Source organism: Excalfactoria chinensis, chromosome 4, assembly GCF_039878825.1.
Source record: "Excalfactoria chinensis isolate bCotChi1 chromosome 4, bCotChi1.hap2, whole genome shotgun sequence".
Classification (NCBI taxonomy): domain Eukaryota; kingdom Metazoa; phylum Chordata; class Aves; order Galliformes; family Phasianidae; genus Excalfactoria; species Excalfactoria chinensis.
In genome coordinates this window covers 82,299,262-82,317,599 of record NC_092828.1, presented here as the reverse complement: position 1 = coordinate 82,317,599, position 18,338 = coordinate 82,299,262, and the positions used below count along the sequence as shown (strand labels likewise).

At 55.7% G+C, this 18,338-nt stretch overlaps 4 protein-coding genes across 4 annotated transcripts; 2 read left to right on the top strand and 2 right to left on the bottom strand.

Moving 5' to 3' along the window:
- The first annotated feature begins 9 nt into the window (after positions 1 to 9).
- On the top strand, positions 10 to 4,031 carry LOC140251241 (magnesium transporter NIPA2-like). The gene is made up of 5 exons (XM_072334765.1): positions 10 to 195; positions 306 to 362; positions 1,181 to 1,271; positions 1,426 to 1,586; positions 1,901 to 4,031. The coding sequence occupies exons 1-5, from the start codon at positions 57 to 59 to the stop codon at positions 2,524 to 2,526; spliced, it is 1,074 nt and encodes a 357-aa protein (XP_072190866.1). The 5' UTR covers positions 10 to 56; the 3' UTR covers positions 2,527 to 4,031.
- A 65-nt stretch (positions 4,032 to 4,096) lies between these two features.
- On the bottom strand, positions 4,097 to 5,344 carry TIMM8A (translocase of inner mitochondrial membrane 8A). Its single transcript, XM_072334766.1, has 2 exons — positions 5,166 to 5,344; positions 4,097 to 4,896 (listed from the first exon to the last, which is right to left on the bottom strand). The coding sequence occupies exons 1-2, from the start codon at positions 5,286 to 5,288 to the stop codon at positions 4,735 to 4,737; spliced, it is 285 nt and encodes a 94-aa protein (XP_072190867.1). The 5' UTR covers positions 5,289 to 5,344; the 3' UTR covers positions 4,097 to 4,734.
- A 75-nt stretch (positions 5,345 to 5,419) lies between these two features.
- Positions 5,420 to 16,422, bottom strand: BTK (Bruton tyrosine kinase). Its single transcript, XM_072334808.1, has 20 exons — positions 15,936 to 16,422; positions 15,023 to 15,037; positions 13,637 to 13,819; positions 13,432 to 13,530; positions 13,177 to 13,242; positions 12,585 to 12,666; positions 11,020 to 11,148; positions 10,843 to 10,910; positions 10,220 to 10,401; positions 10,016 to 10,078; positions 9,818 to 9,872; positions 9,069 to 9,151; positions 8,832 to 8,959; positions 8,104 to 8,178; positions 7,559 to 7,730; positions 7,162 to 7,378; positions 6,517 to 6,581; positions 5,953 to 6,071; positions 5,676 to 5,833; positions 5,420 to 5,598 (listed from the first exon to the last, which is right to left on the bottom strand). The coding sequence occupies exons 1-20, from the start codon at positions 16,401 to 16,403 to the stop codon at positions 5,527 to 5,529; spliced, it is 2,499 nt and encodes an 832-aa protein (XP_072190909.1). The 5' UTR covers positions 16,404 to 16,422; the 3' UTR covers positions 5,420 to 5,526.
- Positions 16,423 to 16,552: 130 nt separating this feature from the next.
- On the top strand, positions 16,553 to 18,236 carry RPL36A (ribosomal protein L36a). The gene is made up of 5 exons (XM_072334844.1): positions 16,553 to 16,623; positions 16,913 to 17,018; positions 17,145 to 17,212; positions 17,765 to 17,887; positions 18,169 to 18,236. The coding sequence occupies exons 1-5, from the start codon at positions 16,621 to 16,623 to the stop codon at positions 18,187 to 18,189; spliced, it is 321 nt and encodes a 106-aa protein (XP_072190945.1). The 5' UTR covers positions 16,553 to 16,620; the 3' UTR covers positions 18,190 to 18,236.
- The last annotated feature ends 102 nt before the right edge of the window (positions 18,237 to 18,338 follow it).

The following is an 18,338-nucleotide window of genomic DNA, read 5'->3' as shown; positions in this document are numbered from 1 at the left end:
CCCGCTCCGCCCGTTCCGCGCCGGGGGAAGGCGATCGCGGCGGACCGGGGGCCGCCATGGGGCCGGCGGGAGGTCGGCCCGGCTTCTACGTGGGGCTGGGGCTGGCTTTGGCTTCCAGCGCCTTCATCGGAGGCAGCTTCATCCTGAAGAAGAAGGGGCTGCTCCGGCTGTGCGGCCGCGGGCGTCCCAGGGCAGGTACGGCCAGAGCCGACCCCGAGCGGGGATCCGCCTCCATTGCCCCGTCCCTCCATTGCCCCGTCCCTCCATTGCCCCGTCCCTCCATTGCCCCGTCCCTTTCTCCGCAGGGCACGGAGGGCACGCGTACCTGCGGGAGTGGCTGTGGTGGGCAGGGCTGCTGTGCAGTGAGTACCCAGAGATCGGGAAAGGATGAGCAGCGCTGGGATTGCTCCCGGCTGAGCCGACGGGGAGGGGGGGGGGTTCCTGTGCCTCTGCCCTGCTGAGCTCCCGTATTGCGTCCTGCATCCGAAAGGCAGGAAGGGTCAGAAGGAGCCCACGGGGATGCTCAGGGGTTGGAGCACGTCTGCTGCCCCATCCCTGCTGGGTGCCTGGCTGAGTGCTGGGCAGCCCTGCCCGCAGCAGGGGATGGGAATTGGCTGACCTTTGATGGCCCTTCCAACCCAGCCATCCTAGGACTGCTGAACTGTTTGATTTTTATCTCCTGAATGTGTGGGGCTGTAGACCTAATTATAACTCTAAATTGTTTTGAAGCCCTGCTGAATAGGAACTGAGGAACTGGTCTGACTGGGTTGGGTCAGTGCTCCTGACCCTGCTCAGACCCTGCCTCCAGGCAACACTGATCCAGCAGCTCTGCTGCATCCTTGTCAAACGTGACACTTGATTTACCCTGCAAAAAGCCCTAAGAACCTTCCCAGCAGAGATTAACTTTGAAACACGTAACGAGCCAAAGCTCCTTTCAGCTTTGAGGGCATGTAAATATGTTTCTGTTGTTACTGCTTAGCTGCATGGCCACGTGTGGTTGAGGATAACCATGTATCACCAGGAGCCTCCTATGTGTGAGAAGGAAAAGCTTCTGCTTGTTCTAGCTGGCACTGTCCTCTCCTGGTTGCACATGGGAATCTCTCTAATGCCTGCACACTCATCTGTATTACACTGAACTGCTCTTTACTCTGATGTTCACCTGACAGAGTTTCTCTTGCAGTGGGAATTGGAGAAGCAGCAAATTTTGCTGCCTATGCCTTTGCCCCTGCAACGCTGGTAACTCCACTGGGTGCTCTGAGTGTCCTCGTTAGGTAAGCAGCCTCAGAACCGTCCTTACCTCACCTGCCACCACTAAGTGGTGAAAGCTGTACTGCTTTCCTCTGTCCCTTCCTTGAGATATTCCATTCCTAACTGCTTGGCTTTCCTTGTTTTGGTTTTTTTTTCTTGTTGTTTTGATTTTTCCAGCGCAGTTCTGTCTTCCACCTTCCTGAATGAGCAGCTGAATGTTCATGGCAAGATTGGCTGCGTCCTAAGCATTCTGGGCTCCACGGTGATGGTAATCCATGCTCCCCAGGAAGAAGAGGTTTCCAGCCTGGAGTCAATGGCAGAGAAGCTGAAAGATCCAGGTACTTACATAAAAGGCATCATGTCAACTTTCAGGCTTGGAAATAACAGTACTGGGGAGGGAACAGCTTGTCTAGACTGAAGGGGGTTCTCTCTCCCACCACACCCTGCAGAATTTAGCTAGTGCTGGCTTCCCAGGCCTTCTGCTGCCCTCCAGACAGTGCTCCAGCACGGCTGTGCCCCCCTTCTTGGTCAGCGTGCCCCCAGCATCTGCTAATGCCATAGGCTCTGGGTATGCTGCTGCCCTGCTTGCTGTTCTGTCACTGGGGCTACTGTTCTCCATTCTGATAGAGCCTTTAATTATTCTCTCTCCAAGGATTCATTGTATTTGCTGTGTGTGTGCTGGTGAGCTCCCTTCTGCTCATCTTTGTGGCTGGACCCCGTTACGGACAGAGCAACGTCCTGGTTTACGTTCTGGTTTGCTCCGCCATCGGCTCACTTTCTGTATCGTGTGTCAAAGGCTTGGGGATTGCCCTGAAAGAACTGTTTGCTGGGAAGCCAGTCCTGAAAGAACCGCTGGGTTGGGTGCTCCTGGTGTGCCTGGTGATCTGCATCAGCGTGCAGATCAACTACCTGAACAAAGCCCTGGACATCTTCAACACGTCCGTGGTCACTCCCATTTACTATGTGCTGTTCACCACAGCAGTCATGACGTGCTCTGCCATCCTCTTCAAGGAGTGGCAACACATGGTGCTAGACAACATCATTGGCACCATCAGTGGCTTCCTCACCATCGTGTCTGGCATCTTCCTCCTTCATGCCTTCAGGGACGTGCCCTTCAGCCCCAACCTCCTGCCCCTTTTCCTGCAGCAAGGCAGGGCAGACCTGCACACGGCGTGGAGGAGCACAGACAGACATCAGTCATGTCAGCACCAGCCTCTTCTGCACTCGGAGGACAAAAGCTCTCAGAGCACAGAAGAGGAGGAAGGTGAAAGTGTATGAGGAAGCTTCTGAAGCGCTGTCAGCTCCAACCAGCGAGCAGCTCCTCTGTGCAAGGTTGAACTTGCTGCATTGGATGCTGCTGGGTACTTGTGTGCGTGTGGGGGCCAGCGGTTGCCTTCTGCCTGCCTTGGGCATGTGATCAGTGTGACCTCCCACTGCCTGGAATCTGGCAGGGACTGCAGCCTCCTTCACTGTTACAGACATGAGTGCTGAGAACAGCCACGCTGTCAGTACCCAGTGCCTCTTCAACTGTTCTTTTATGAGGGATTGATCCGCCCTTGTCAGGATCTGCTTTGGTTGCACAGAGGCCTGCAGCACTAACACAGTGCTAACCCTTACTGAAGGCAAAGACTGATCATGTGGGGAAGCCTCCGAGTATTTTTCTTAAGAATACTTAGATTATTTTGCCACTCTTAATCTTCTAACGTGATGCTGAGATGATGTGGATAGAAGACAAGTGCCTGGCCTTCCAAATGACATACCCAGCAAAAATTCTTTTGTAGACTGCTTCTTCTGTTCGAATTTATTTACAGGTTCACATCCAAGAGCAGAATACAGCCAAGACTGGAGAACTTCAGTGGTGCTGCCACGTACTGTGCTGGCTCTTACAGGGGGGAACATGAAGCATCTGTTGTGCAGGCTAATGATGTATACAGGTGCATCATCAAAGCCAGCAGTGTTCAGTTACCAAGCAGCTGCCAATGCATCTGTACCGAGAGCTGGGCCAGCACAGAGGGACATGAAGAATTAGAGGGGTAGGAAGAAACAATGTGGGTGCTTGAGAGAAACACAGGGCAGGGATGGGAGGGAGAATGGCTCACAATGGGGACAGGAAGCACCTAACAGTCTCTAGCTCAATGGTAAGCTTTGGAAAGATGGGCAGATAGCTGTATCCTTGCAGGTTAGTATATGCACAGCTCTATTGAACTCATTCTGAACTCACTCCTCGGAAGACTGCTGGCTATAAGACATCTATTAGATGCTCCACACACCCTGTCTAGCCACCCACAGCAAACTGTCATGCACAGAACCACATCATGAGGTTCATATGAGCTCTAAGCCGTATGTTAGTAACATGGGTCACTCCGTGCTTCCCAGAGCCAGGCTGTCTGCAAACAATGCTGAAACGCTACACTGCGTTACAGAGGGTGGATTAGTAGGTGCTGGTTGTTTTTCCAGTTAGAAGCTCTGTGTCATTTCCTAGGGGCAAAAGTCCAGAAGACACAGCCACAGGCTTCCCTCCAGTAATCCCCACAGATGACGGTGTGGGTAGTTACAAAGCAGCAGGCTGTAGTTTTCCTGTACTTAGGCACTCTGTACAAGGAAGCAGGTTCTGTTAACCCTTTGGGGAGGAAGGGGAAAGGCCACAACCATGAGCTTTGATTCATGGGACCAAATACGTTGAGCAATAGATGAGAATTCACAGCAGGTCGCCTACCCAGAAGACAATTACTCCCCCTCTCTTCTAATTTTGCAAATAAATAGTACCATTGGGAAGGGGAAGGAATGACCAGAATGCCATGTTTCCATTTTGCAGTGATCATCTACCTGAACAAAGGAGAATTTCGTGTTAGAAATTTGACCCACTTAATATTTATTACATTGACGAGGAGAAAGCAATGAATGGAGCAAGTCAGTATTGAGAGAGCCGTGCTGCAATATGAAAGTTTGCCACTTGGCCACATGAATGACTTTAGGGAAGCCTTTGAAATGTCTTCCAGCAGTGATACTGCCCGGGATGTTCACCATGCCCAGCAGCTCTCCTCGTTAGGGGTGCCTGTGCTGGTGCAGTCCTGCTGCTCTCCTTCTGCAGAGCCTGAACTGCAAGGCTCGATGGCACCTACCGAGGAGGGTTGGTTTTGTGCAATGAAGGTGTGTGCAGCACTGTTTTAAGGCAGCAGTGGCATGCTTAGCGCTGGGAGCAGCCCTGCTGGGAGCATCCCCACCACCACCACCACCGCTTCATGCATGACACCTGCAGCCCCTGCGTCCCGGTGTGAAGATGCTTCCAGGTGGTCGGGGATGGGCGCAGCACAACACCGCGCTGAAGTGGATCCGTTACAGGCTCTCATCTGGCTGGCTGCAGCTTTCACAGAACCGTCATTTAATTAAGCCCTACGCCCCGGAGCTGACCTCAGCTTGTCGGGGCAGCAGAGGGACGGGCGCAGGGTGCAGCAGGGCCGTCCCGCTCCCCGTTTTTGGGGCCGCTCAGTCAGACAGGCTCTCCGAGAAGGCCGATTTGGACTTCTGTGTCTGCTCCAGCCGGTTCAGGATGAACTGACTGGTGTCGATGAAGCGCTCCACGCAGTTCACGAAGCACGTCTCGGCCCGGCTGTCCAGCTTCGGCCCGGGCTTGTCCATGCACTTCTCCTGTGGAGCAGCGGCTGCTTTGGATCCGGGGCTGCAGCGCCGCGCCCGCTCTCCCCCCTCCCAACTCCCGCCCTTCCACCTCAGCCTCACTGGGGGCTCCTCCTCCTCCCCGGAGCGCACAGCCCGAGGCACAGGGCTTCCACCGCGCCCCATCCCCGCCCCACCGCCTCCGTAGGATAACCGGAGGACGAAGCCCACGCCCCACCCCACCGCCTCCTGAGGATAACCGGAGCCGCTGCGGCCTCCCGCCCTCCCAGCTCTCGACGTACCCAGCAGAGCTCGGTCATCTGGTGCACCAGCTGCTGGAACCTCTGTTTCTGAGTCTCCACCTCGATGAAACGCTGGAGCTGCGGGTCGGCTCCCCCCAGCCCGCCGCCGGACGGCGCCTCCATGCCGCCGCCGCGACCTTCACGTGCAGCGCCACTCCGCGATCGCGCATGCGCACGCCCTCCCCCTTACTTCCGCCCGCCCCTTACTTCCGCCCGCGCCGCGCATGCTCAGTGTCGGCAGGCCCGGAGCCGTTCGGAGCGGTTTATTGTGAGGGCTGGTCGGGGCTCCGCAGCGCTGTCCGGTATCCACGGCCCGGTAGTTCCAGCCACCGGCACCGGGAAGGGCTGCGGTTAGGGCCGCTCACGGCTCTTCGTCTGTGATGTCCACGATGCTGCCCAGCAGTGTGGAGAAGGTGGGGCGCTCCTCGGCCTTCTGCGGGGCGAGAGGAAGGCCTGTGGGCACCCGCACCGCGCCCTGCCCGCCGCCTGGCCCGCCTCGCGGCCACGTACCTCGTGCCAGCAGCTGTACATGATGGCGTAGACCCGCTCTGAGGCCTGCTGCGGCCTGTAGAGACGCAGGCCTTGGATGACGTGCTCTGTGGTCTCGCTGTTGTTAAACCTCTCGTAAGGCATCTTTCCCAAAGAGTAAACCTCCCACATCAGCACGCCTGTGGTGGGAAACGGCAGGGACAGGTGATAGCATCTGTGATAGCATCTGTGCTCCTTGGGGAGCTCGCTGCTGTTGGGCCTCCTCCTGCCCCCTGAGCCATTAACCCTGCGCTCTTACCAAACGACCACACATCGGATTTGCTGCTGAACTTGCTGTACAGAAGCACTTCAGGAGGAGACCACCGAACTGGAAACTTTGACCCCATGGAGCTTGTGTACTCATCATCCAGAACGTATCTGCGGCACATCAACAGATCAGGGCACCTGTCCTCCGTGTCACTTCTCACACAACTAACAAAGCCCAAAGGGAATCCACAGCTTTCAGAGTGATCAGAGTTTGCACTCTGCATGGGTTTCAAAAGGCAAAAACGTCCCTTTGCAGACAAGTTTATGTTAGTCGAGCCTGGGAATGAGCGAGGGTGACGTAGCAAGAGGCAAAACTGGCTGCAGGCAGGAGCCTGGAGATGGGGGGTGAAGCAGCAAGAAGACAGGACAATGGGGATGAAGGATGTAAGAAAGGGATGACGGAAGGATGAAGGACGTTGACCAGACGGATGAAAGACAGGAGAAGGCAGGAGAAAAGCAGAGCTGGAGAATCACGGGGGAGACAGACAAAAGTGCAGAAGAAACTGATAAGGGCAATAGAAAATCAAGACAGGAAAGTGACACGTATCTACCAAACCTGGAAAGGCCAAAATCTGAGACTTTCACAATGCCTTGGTCGTTCACCAAACAGTTGCGAGCAGCCTGTGGATGGAGAGATGGAGGCAGTCGTTCCTACCCGCTCCTGCTTCTCTTATCTCTCTACCATCTCCATCCAACTAATGCTTTGCCCCGCTTTATCTGGCAAGGCAGGACCCCCTAGGCCTCCCATTTATCCATGGAGGGACAATTTCCCTGGTGTGATTTTGCTGGACAAAGAAGCATGCGGAGATCAGGTATGGCACACAGTAGACTGCATGCTGGCAATGCCAGCCAGAGGCCTGAAAAACCACAGGCTCAGCTTTACATGGGGATTACAGCTCAGTGTCTGAGCTAGTGGTGCTGCCTGTGTTGCCTGATGCAAAGCTCTGCCCTAGCCAAAAATGCATTACTGTCCCCTGGAAAGATGCCTAGTCCTTCCTTTTCTGCTAACCCACTGCTTAGCAGTAACTTCAGACGTGCCATAGTGGGCACCCTGTCTATGCTCAGGTGGGCAGGGAAGCTTGCAGGCAGACAGAGAGGCTGTAGATTGCCTCTCTTCACACCAGTGAATTAGCTGGACCCTGTCTAGGACATGCTGTAGCTACAGCTGAGCTGGAGAGGTGTCCTTTGGCTACATCCCTACCAGGTCTCGGTGCAGAAACTGCTTGGATTCCAGGTACTCCATAGCTTCACAGACATCTTTGCACATTTCCAGCAGCTCAGCAGGCTGGAACCGCCTCTGAGTTTCCCTCAGGAAGTTCAGGAGACAGCCATTGGCCATGTACTCGGTGATGATGAAGATGGGACGCTGCTTTGTGCAGACCCCATAGAGCTGCACCAGCTTCTCATGAGATAGGTTCCTGTGTTGGGGGCAAGAAGGGCATTTCTGAGCATCTGCAGGGGCAAGCTGCAAAAGAAGCATTGCTGAATAGGAAGAGGGAGAACTGGGCACCTGATGCTGTCCCTCCAAACCATCTGGGAATGCAGGTATTCTGACAAAGATATATGCTGCACTGACCTGGGGGCTGCTCACCACTTACATCATGACTTTGGCTTCATCGATAAACTCGTCCTCTGACATGGAGCCCTCCCTGATCATCTTGATGGCTACGTTGTATTGGCCTCTCCATTTCCCGTACTTCACCACGCCAAACTGCCCTGTCCCCAGTTCCTTCAGGAAGGTCAGGTCCTTCGGGTCAATCTCCCACGACCCTAGGACAGAGAGAGTAGGTGTGATGAGGGTGCGGGTGCCCTTCCTGCAGGATGCTCCCAGTCTAGCTGGTCCAAGAAGGGCTCATAAGCATGTGCTGCCTGAAAGAACATGCTGAAAGATCATAAGCATGCCTAAAAAACCATCACAGAACATTCACGAAATCCAAGAGCTATTCATGCAGGGGATAGACTTGCATGTCTCTTGGTCAGTACTGTGCCAGAGGGCCAGGGAAGGGATTCCAGGGAAGACTGTGGGCCCTGCTGTGGGGAAACTACCAGGACCTCAGCCCCAATGAGTTCCTGCAGATAGAACACCCAGTCACCCTTCAAGCCCTGCAGCCAGGAAAACTTAAGGAAGTCTGAGACAGCTTACCATAGCCCAGGCCAGCTGTGGAAGGTGCACTTTTCTGGTGTCGAGACACGGGATACTTCAGTCTGGATATGAGCCCTGAAATACAGAAAGGTACACTGCCACACCATGATGTTTCAGCAGGGAATACAGGCCTCCTGCCTTCAGCCCATGAAAAGGAAGACACTGTAAAGTAAGACCTGGTGGCCTCACTCTGTCCCTATACTTTCTTTGAGCCTGTCACAGCTGCTCCTTGCTTGGAACATTCTTGTTCCAGCTTTTCTTGGGCTGCATCCTGCTATCTCCATTCCCTTTTTGAGAGATGCTTTATCATCCGCAATCCCACACTGCTGGGTAAGTTAAAAGGGACAGGTTCATATTTTACTTTTGTCCAGAACGGGATTGATTGAAATTGCATCAGTAAAAGAGAACAATGTTGCTTTACAGCCTAGTGAGGGCTGTCCATGGGAGAACAAAGCATTATTGAAAGACGTGTGGTGGGTGTACAGGGGTGTTTGATGGATGCTGTCCTGCAGGAATTCAGAGGGGGTGTGCAGTTCCTGGGGATGCAGCCCTGCAGAGCAGAGCGTGTTTTCCAGGCTGTTTTGCTCTGCTGAATCTGCCATTGGGCTGTCCCAGGGCAGGGGGATGGTGACTGTACACCTTGTGTGGAGTCCAGGTGTTACCAGCTTATGAAGGGCATTAGGTTCAGGTTATGGCTGCAAGCTCTGCCCACAGCCATGAGCACTCACCGGCGGAGTTGTGCTGATGGTATGTGATGAGCTCTGGGATGGTGCTGAACACGTGTTTTTCTGCCAGGTAATACTGATTCTGAGGGGTGCAGCATACAACGTAATGGCGGATCATCCCTTGGGGGTCTCTGGAGAGATAGTGCATGGGGTCAGCAGCTTGGGAAGGGCAAGCAGAGAGCCAGAGGTGTCTGGAGGAGCCCTCTGAGATAGCAACAAGTTATTCTTAGATCCACTTACACAGCGGACTTGGCATAAACGGAGACAGTGTATTTCCCTGTCTTGCTGGTAGAGTCTCGGACAATGAAGCCCCCTTCCTTACCCTAAAAAAAAATAAAAAAGAGGAGGAGGGAGGATAGGATATTTGTGAGGAAGGGACCATAGCAGGCAAGAGGGACAATCACAGCATGACTGGAGAAGGTACAGTGAATGAAAGGAGTCCTGCTTGTAGCCCCTGCTTTGGGGCACCTGCTGACTTGCTTTCTAGATGGTCACAGTGGAAAGAGACAGGTCCTAGGGCTGTTGGGGTGACACAGGCTGCAGGGTTCATTTGTTTGGCCCTCAGGTAGTATAGGCTAATTATAATGCTGGGCTGCAATGATGAGACCACAGGGCTCTCAGTGACCTAAATAATTTCTGGCCTGGATCTAGCCAGCTCTATTCTCCTTGTTAGCTACAACGGAAGGAGCAGTCTTGCATTGCTTCTACACCTACTGACCCTCAATATCCACTGCATTTAGAAACATGTCATTTCACTGGAGCTGGTTTACCCTTGTGGAGGACTGGGACATGTTCACAACTGGAAAGGGAGGGAGGAACACATCGAAGGAGCTGTGGATACTGGCCTGCTGTCTGATGGCTTAGAGATGTGCCCAGCTTTCCCTTCCCAGTAGGCTGGGAAGCATGGCTGGCCCATGCTACATGTGAGGTGACAGCAGCTGGCAGAGGTGATGTGTGTAGAAGACCCAGATCTGGGAGTCACCACTTACCTCCTGCTTCAGCAGTTGCTCTGCTTGGCTCCGAGTGATATTCTTTGAGTACCACCTGGAACAGGGAGGGATACAACCATCAGGGCGACCCCCAGGCCAGCCCTGTTCACATCCTGGCTTGATCCTGACCCAGAACACGATGTAAAAGGTCTCCAACTGAGCACAACTTGCCAGATCGCCACTCTTTCTCCTACTCACTCATAAATCTCCAGGGAATTGCTGGTTTCGGTGACATAGTTGCTAGGGATGTATCCTTCCCTTCTGCAGGAGAAAATAGTTTGAGAGTCGGAGACCCGTTGGGATTCCCCAGTGTCAGACGGGGGTCCCTGGGGCTGCCCCGGGAGCAATGCTGGGATAGAACACAGCTGCAGGGTGAATGCCATGGATAGTGGGAGCTCTTACCCATTTTTGTCACGGGCTTTCCACCAGGGCAGATGGCTTTCCTCCAGGATGAGGTACTCCTCACCCTTCTGCAGCTGCAGGTCCTGCACATTCATTGGCACGTAGTTGTACAGGGCCACCACCTTCTTCATTTCGCCTGCTGCACTGGGGGCTGGCTCAGGGGGCAGGGGCTTCATCACCATCTTCCTCATGGCAAGGGAGAGCAAGGAACACGGTGAGGCTGGCAGGCATGCTATTTCCTGGGCAAAGACCCTCCCCCAAGCCTGGCCAGGTTAGCACAGCATTCCATCTCAGCTCCCACATACAATTCCACCAAGAGACTGACCCAACCCAGAGTTTTTACAGCAGTATTTCCTTCTTGGAGGCCTGTCTTCACCAAAGCTTTTCCCCTCGAACCTTTGGTCTTTATCCTGTATCAGGGTTACTCTCTTTCTCAGCTCCCCCTGGGAACTCTCAGGGTGAGATCATTCAATGTTCCTCCAGCTCTTTGGGCTCCATCCCCTGTTTCAAGCCCCCTCGGACTCTACTTTGACATCCCCCTCCAAAGACAAGTTCTGGTCTGTAAAATTCTGCAGACTTCTCTTTAAACACTTTGGAGCAAACCCGTGTTCACTGGTCCTTACCGTGTCCTCCTCAGGAGTGGGGGGAAGAGGCTTCTTTGTTTTGCGATGTGACCGCCCAGCTTTTAAACCTCCACAACACAAAAACAAAGGTGAGCACAGATCCCTACCTGTGGTGGGCAGGTGGGAAGTGATCACCAGGGCTGGCAACGGGCAAGGGGAGGGTGCCCAGTGTCTTACTGCCATTCCTGCTCTCCAGGATCTTGCAGCCCATGGCGTTCTTGGCTGTCTGGGAGCAGCACAGGTACTGGCCATCGATCCAGAAGCAGGGGTGGTACTTCTGCACCAGGTCGCTGTTGTATCGGATCACTGCAGCCAAGGAGGGGAGATGCATGTGACCCCAAATGCAGATGATCAACCCCAGTAAATTATTTCACTCCCTGCTCTCCCACTGACGCACAATTACATGGCCCTGCTGCTTGGGTTTCCTCCAGCTAGTTGCTCTTGCCTCTGTGCCACAGCAACAGAAACCCTGTGCCACCAAGCTGCTAGCCAGGGGAAGGCCAGCCCTTCCCTCTCATATTTGATCAAAGCTCTTCAGCAGCTCTGCAAAAGGACACGAGAACATCTGAAGAGCCAGGTCCTGCTGCAACCAGTCCTTCTGCATGTCCAGCATCCCCCAGGCTGTCTGTTGAGGTCCACAACTCACAGACCTTTTGAGCCTTTGGTGCTGGACCCAGTTTTCCTGTGGGCAGAGCAGGATGCTGCTACCATCCCCTTCCTGCTCAGCAACCTTCCTTGCTGGGGGCTGCTCCCTCTGCAAGCAGGCACCAACCGACTTCCTGCTGCTCATCCCCAAGCTGTGGGACACCTGGATGTGCCTAAATGCCACCTCAGCATGATGGCCCACACTATCTCCACTGCCTGCAGAGAGCCCTGTCTCTCCAAGAAGCAGGATGTGGGCATCCCAGCAAAAAACAGCCAGTATTTTCTCTCTCTTTCCCTGCAGATCCTGCAATGGCTTCTACTGCCACCGCACCATCCTCCTGGAGTGGGGAAGCGGGGCTAGCAGCTAGGCAGAACAGCAGGGCTCTTGTGAGATAACTGACTTCCCTGTTATCAGCCTGCTCTGCTTCCTCCTTGCTCAGGCAAACTTCCCTGTGTCAATTTGAGCAGCTAATCTAACCCCACCAGCACAAAGCGACAGAAAGATACACACACACACACACAGACACACACACAGCTCCATCAAGATTTTGGCTGACCACAAACAGCTCAGCCCCTCCGTGAAGTGCTGCAGCAAGGCACTCACAGCTCAAGGAGAGCAGCTCCGCAGCAAAGCATCAGCTCAGCAGCACCACGCAGGGCTTGGGATGAGCTTGGAGATGCTCCTGGGCTCCTAAGACACTTTTTGTCCACATTTCCTTCCTAGTGCAATGGGGGCTCTACCCTCCCCTTGGTGGAGCTCTGTGGCCACATCTGCCATTTCCTCCTGCTCTCGGTGACTTCTGAAGTTGCTTGAGCTGCTCTGGAACAGGTTTGTGGGATGGCAAAATACCTCAGACAACGCTGTAGGAATCAGTAGGAGGTGAGTGCCTCCTCTCCCCAGGCTCACACTAGCACAGGGATGGTACAAATGATGCAAGCAGGGGAATAGCCTTATGACTTTGCTCGTCATGGGAGCACTTTCTGATAGAGCTCTCTCCTCCGCAGATATGGGATATCGTAACCACGAGGCAGCGAGCCCCCGGAAACCCAACGCTCTGAGTCACACCGCACGCACAGCTGGGTGCCCCAAAACTCACCGCTCTTCAGCTGATGGATCCAGCGTTTGCGCAGCTCCTCTGTCGGGGAGAAGACATAGAGGGGCCCCTCATCGTACACCACCTGTAGACAATGTGCTCAGCACCAGGCCACAGCTCATGGGGGGAAATAGGAAAGCAGAGGCTTGCAGCCACCCGGAGCAAAAGTCGTGCCGTTGTGTGCCGGCCCCGTGATGCTCATGGAACCATGACAGAGACGTTATAAATAAGCCCCTTCCCCTGAGACTTTCCACTTCCTTCTCTGACTTTCATTGTGCTGGGTGCCAGCGAGCGTGAGCAACTGGGTTAGGGGCTGAGTGAGCAAAGAGCATCCATCCCTCCAGTACTGGCCAGGGGACCGAAAATGGCAGGACAAAGTTCAGGGCCAGCATCCATCTTCTTTTCCAGAGAGTTGCCCAATTCCTCACTGCCCATGAGGGCTCATCAGCTTGCCCCACACAGCAGCAGGGTGTCCCCAAAATGATGCTGTGCTTATCCTCATGTCCCCCTGCTCTTCTCATCCCTGCTGCAATGCCAGCTCCCACCCTGCAGCCAGGTGAAGCAGAAAGGTGAAGTGAGCACGATGAGAACTCACCTGAAAGGGGTAGGGGAACCGCTCAATGATGGAGATCTGTTCCGTGTTGTAATCCTCCCCTTTCCTCTGGAAGAGAGAGGGAAAGATGGACACTGACATCCTGCAGCTCAGCTGCTTCCACAGCCCTTGCCTTTCTCCTGCCCCATGCTCCGTGTTGGGCTGGACATCAGTACAGTTTGGGCTGTGTGCACAGAGCTCCATGCCAGACAGCACTGCCCCAAAGAGAATACAGGGGACAGCAGCAGGGATACTCACCGGGACCTGCCGCTCTGGGGGAGGATTGTTTTCGGGCACCACTGTCTCCACACAGGTGATCTTCTCAATGTCCACTGAGCCCTTCTTGCTGCCTCGGCGCTGCAAGAGACAAGACTGGTTAGAATGATCCCCAAAGTGGGGACCTGGGGACATCCTCATCCCCATGCTTTGTGCTGGTGTGGGGCCAGCAGCCTCACAGACTCACCCCACGCTCAAAGTCATACTCGTAGTAGGACAGCTTGCTCTCTGTCAGCAGGAACAGGCGCTTCTTGAAGTTGAGGGGAGATGTTTTCTTCTTCTGCTGCGAGCGCTTCAAGAAGATGCTCTCCAGGATGATGCTGGCCATGTCGGCCACCCCAGCTGCCTCCTTGCCCTGCTCCTGGGGTTGCTGTGTGCAGGGTGACAATGACACAGCTCTTGCTCAGCCCAACACCTGCCTGCAGCCGGACCTCACACACATACAGGGTGTTTATGGGGTGACTTCTCCCTGGTTGCTTCCCCCTTGAGATGCCATGGTGAGGACCAAGCTGCCACCCTACGGGCTCCAGCTCCAGCTGGGTGCTGGTGGCTAAATGGGAGGGAGCTGGGGAGGCCGTGAGAAACGCCACCTCAGGGAGGAGCATGGAGGCCAAGCTGTGACACCCAGCACCCTCCCTCCTCCTCTCGGCACTGCTGTCTGTGTGGGCTGTTTCCTCCCACTGAGCTGCCTGGGCTCTGCCTTGCACATGGGACAGCTGTGGGGGCAGGTCCACAAAAAAGCAGGGGTCAGTCCTGGCCCCAAATGCCTGCAGTGCTGTGCTGACAAGAGCAAACAGTGGCTCTAGAGCCATCCTTCCCCACTCTGCACAGGGAGTCTGCAGGCAGACAGTGCTGAACTCCTTTCCCCATATGAGCCAGGCTCAAAGTGTTTCCTTTAGCCAGCACTCAGGTGCTTAAACCCTCCTGCAGCCCCCACCAGCACAGCTCCTGACCCTCTCCAGGAACGGCTCTGGATGTCTGTAGCACCCTGTGGCTGAAGGTGTGAGGTGCTCCCATGGAGGGCTGTGACCAGCTCCTGGTCTCACTGCTGAGCCACATGGAGCCACTACTGATCCACACCCCCCCATTACCTTCTCTGTGTCCCCTATCCCTTCACCTCAGGTTTGTTCTCTTTTCCCTGGAAAAATGGGGTCAAGCTCCCTGCTGCACATCTGTGCAGCCCATCTGCTCACCACAGGGACACAGGGGGACCAAAGGTATTCTACGTGGTTCTGTCCGCTGTGCCTCTCCCATGGCATGCCCAGCAGGGGGGCAGAAGCAGAGTGTCCCTCCCATCTTCTCCAATGTCCAGACCCCCACCACAGACCCTTTAGCAGCAAAGCAGCCCTGTGTGCCTGTAAACAATGGGGCTGCCCCTGTCCTCCCACTGTGGGCCCCATTGCTTAGGGGTTCTTTGGGTGGTTTAAAAGTAAAAACAACTTAAAAATAATGGGTCATCTGAAGAACCATCAGTCTCTGGCTGATCCAGGGCTGAGGGCTGAGGGAACTGGGGACGTGGCAGGTGGCTGCAGTGGCTGCTGACCCACAGGCCATGAGATGCAGGGAGCCTTACCTTGTGTTGCAGCAACTACATCACCCCCAGCAGCAGTGGGCAGAATGGACAGATCACCATCCCAGAGGACACAGTGAGGACACCAGGGAGAAAAGGACGGTGAGTGTCACAGAGGGATGCTCTGATCCACTACAGTGCTGTTCCTCCCTGTCCCCAGCGCAGCCTCCTCATCTCTGCACCAGCACATTTCTCCCCAGCTGCCCCTTTCTGCCAGTTGTGCAACAGGGATGAGGAAGGGGTCGATGTATGCAGGGCCACCAGACCCCATCCCCGTGCTGGTGGCTGCCTGGCCATACTCACCTCCCCAGCCAACCATCACTGCCTCACTGTGGCAGCAGAGGTGGAGAGTTGGTGAGCGGAGACATCGCCCCCAGATAATGTGACTTCCTGCCACTGTCACACCTCGGACAGGAGTGCAAGCAGGGAGGGGAGCTGCCACAGGCAACCCTGCACAATCAGTGGCTGGACCGGAGCTGGGATTCAGTGTGCAAAGGCCCTGCCAGCACCTCCACCCCCTGCTCCACTGCGCTCCAGCACTCACACCCCCACTCCCTGCTCCATGCAGCCCCAGTGCCACCAGCATCCAGCCAGCACCCTGACAGGCAGTTCCAGCACACTCTAGCACCCACAGACCACCCCAAGCCCCTATTCTGGCACAGCCTTACGGCCACCCAGGGCCCTCATGGCAGCAGGATGGATGCCACCAGCTCAGCGTGCATCCAATCCTCATGGCCCAAACGGGGCTGCTTGGTATGGCGCACCACAGCTCCCCAGCACCTGAGATACCTCCCCCATCCCCAGCACCGCCCAGGGGCACACGGCAGAGATGTGAGGCCACGAGCCCTCGTGCTGCCCACGTCACATCTCTTTCACGGCCCTGGGACGCAGCCCACCCTGGGTGCCCCGCACTCACCGAGCCCTCCCGGCCGCCCCAATGGGCAGCGCCGTGCTGTGCTGTGCCTGCTGCCCCACGCCTGCCCCGAGCGGCCCAGCACCGCGAGTCGGGGCGGCTGTAGGGACACGGCGCGGGGCCGGCACTGGGGTCCGCCGTGCAGGGAGGAAGAACGGGGCCGGCCAACCCCACCCTTTCAGTTCCCCTTTTCGGAGTTTCTGACTCAAAGCAGCAGCTGCGTTTCCTCCTGGAGATGGCCGGGGCCACCATCACAGTGCCACCAACAGGCCCGGCTGTGGGGACAAGGAGCCAGGGGCACAGGGCAGGAGCAGGGCGTGGGGAGAAGGGCTGGAGCGTGAGATCCAGGCCTGGTGCTGGGCAGCGGGGCTGGGAGCTGGGCTGCACAGTGTGCGGGAAGGGCAGGAGGGCTTCCCATGCACCCCGTGTCCCTGCAACACCGTGTCCCTGTGTACCCCTGCGCAGTCCCATGTCGCTATACACCCATGTCCCTACTACACCCACCAGGCCCCCCGCCCCACACCCACGTGCCCCCGATCTCCTCCCCCCCATCCTCCTCCTCCCCCACACTTCCTGTCCTTCCCTCCAGAAGGGGGCGCTGCGCTCCCTGCGCTCCTCCTCTCTATGATCCCCTCACGTCTCCTTCCGCTTCCGGGTCGCTCCTTCTCTTCGGGTCACCAGCGGCAAGATGGTGAGCGCTGTTGGCGCGGTGTTGCGGGTTTGCTTTTATCCGCCTCCATCCGTCGCCGCGGCGGCTCGTTCCGCCGGTCCGAGGCGCTGAGCGATGCGGGGAGCTGCTCGGCCAGCGGGTGGGCCGGGCCTGGGAAGCGGCGGAGGCCGTAAGCTCGGGGCGGTGTCGCGGGGCCTGTCCTGTGGCGGGGAGAGGGCCGGGAAGGCCGGGCCGCGCTCAGCAGCACCGGGGCGGGATGGCGGCTGTGCGGCTTGCGGCTGTACTGACCGGGTTATCGCTGCGCCTCCAGGTGAACGTCCCGAAAACCCGTCGGACCTACTGCAAGAAGTGTGGCAAGCACCAGCCCCACAAAGTCACCCAGTACAAGAAGGGCAAGGACTCTCTCCATGCCCAAGGTGAGGGTGGAGATGGGGTGGGCAGGGGGGCAGAGCCCGGGGGGAGGGGGTTGATGCCGAGGGGCTGCCAGCTGTGCTTGGAGCGTATCCGAGCTGCTGCCTAAACGCACCCGTTTCTTCGTGCAGGGAAAAGGCGCTACACGAGGAAGCAGAGCGGCTATGGAGGCCAGACGAAGCCTATCTTCCGTAAGAAGGTGAGTGCTGCTCCCAGAAGGAGGGACCAGAACCTTTTCTCTCCACTCATTCTCCTGGAGGGGACACTTCTGTCTCTGTGCTGTGTTCAGAACGTACTGCGGCAGCTCCGTGCAGGTAGAGCCGTCCAGAGAGTGTAAGAACACAGTTCCCATCCCAGGCTGCTCCTCCTTCCCCATTAGGTCACTGCTTTCTTACAGTGCAGTGATGCAGCATGGGGGCTGAAATCTGCCCTGTTACAGCAGGGAAGCAAAAGCTGACAGGCATTTGCTGGATATTGATCTCTGCAGGAGACCAGCCCTGCCCCAGTAAATCCTTTCGTGGTGTTCTTTACAAACATGAGTAGACAGAGGAGCAGACCCACTCCTTACTGGTCTTTAAGATACTTTTCTGTGTTTAATGGTGCAAGTCAGCTGTGTTTAGTTTCTTACTACGTTCTGAGAACAAGGTGATGAATGTTGTAAGGGTGGAGATAAGAGGCTTTTCCTGAGAGCATCAATTTATTCCCTTTTGGACACTTTGTTCACTGCTCATTGCTCCTCCCCCCCCCCCAGGCCAAGACAACAAAGAAGATTGTGCTGAGGCTGGAGTGTGTGGAGCCCAACTGCAGGTCCAAGAGGATGCTGGCAATTAAGAGATGCAAGCACTTTGAACTGGGAGGAGACAAGAAGAGAAAGGTATGTGTGTGTAGCCAGACTGGCTGATGATGGAAGCATCATCTGGTTGTGACTGGGGGGGGGGGGGGGGGGGGGGGGGGAAATACTGCCAGCAACACAGGCTAAGCCCTCCCTAAGTGCTGAGTGAGGCTCTGTATCAAGGGGAGGATTATCAGCAACGTGCAACAGCCTGCCTGGAGTGGCAGCAGAAGGGACAGGCAGACAGTAGGCTACGTGCTGCCATTGGGAGAGGGCAAGATTCAGTGGTGAATAAACTCACACTCATCTCTTCCTTCTTATAGGGCCAGGTGATACAGTTCTAAGCTGCATCCTACTCATTCTTGGACCATATTAAACTGTTTATAAGCGATGTTACTTGCTTTTGTGTGTTCTGTGCTGCTGGTGGGGTGAGACTTGCAAGTACATTAAGCTAACAGCTGTTCCTTGCTCTAAGAGGTGTATAATATACACA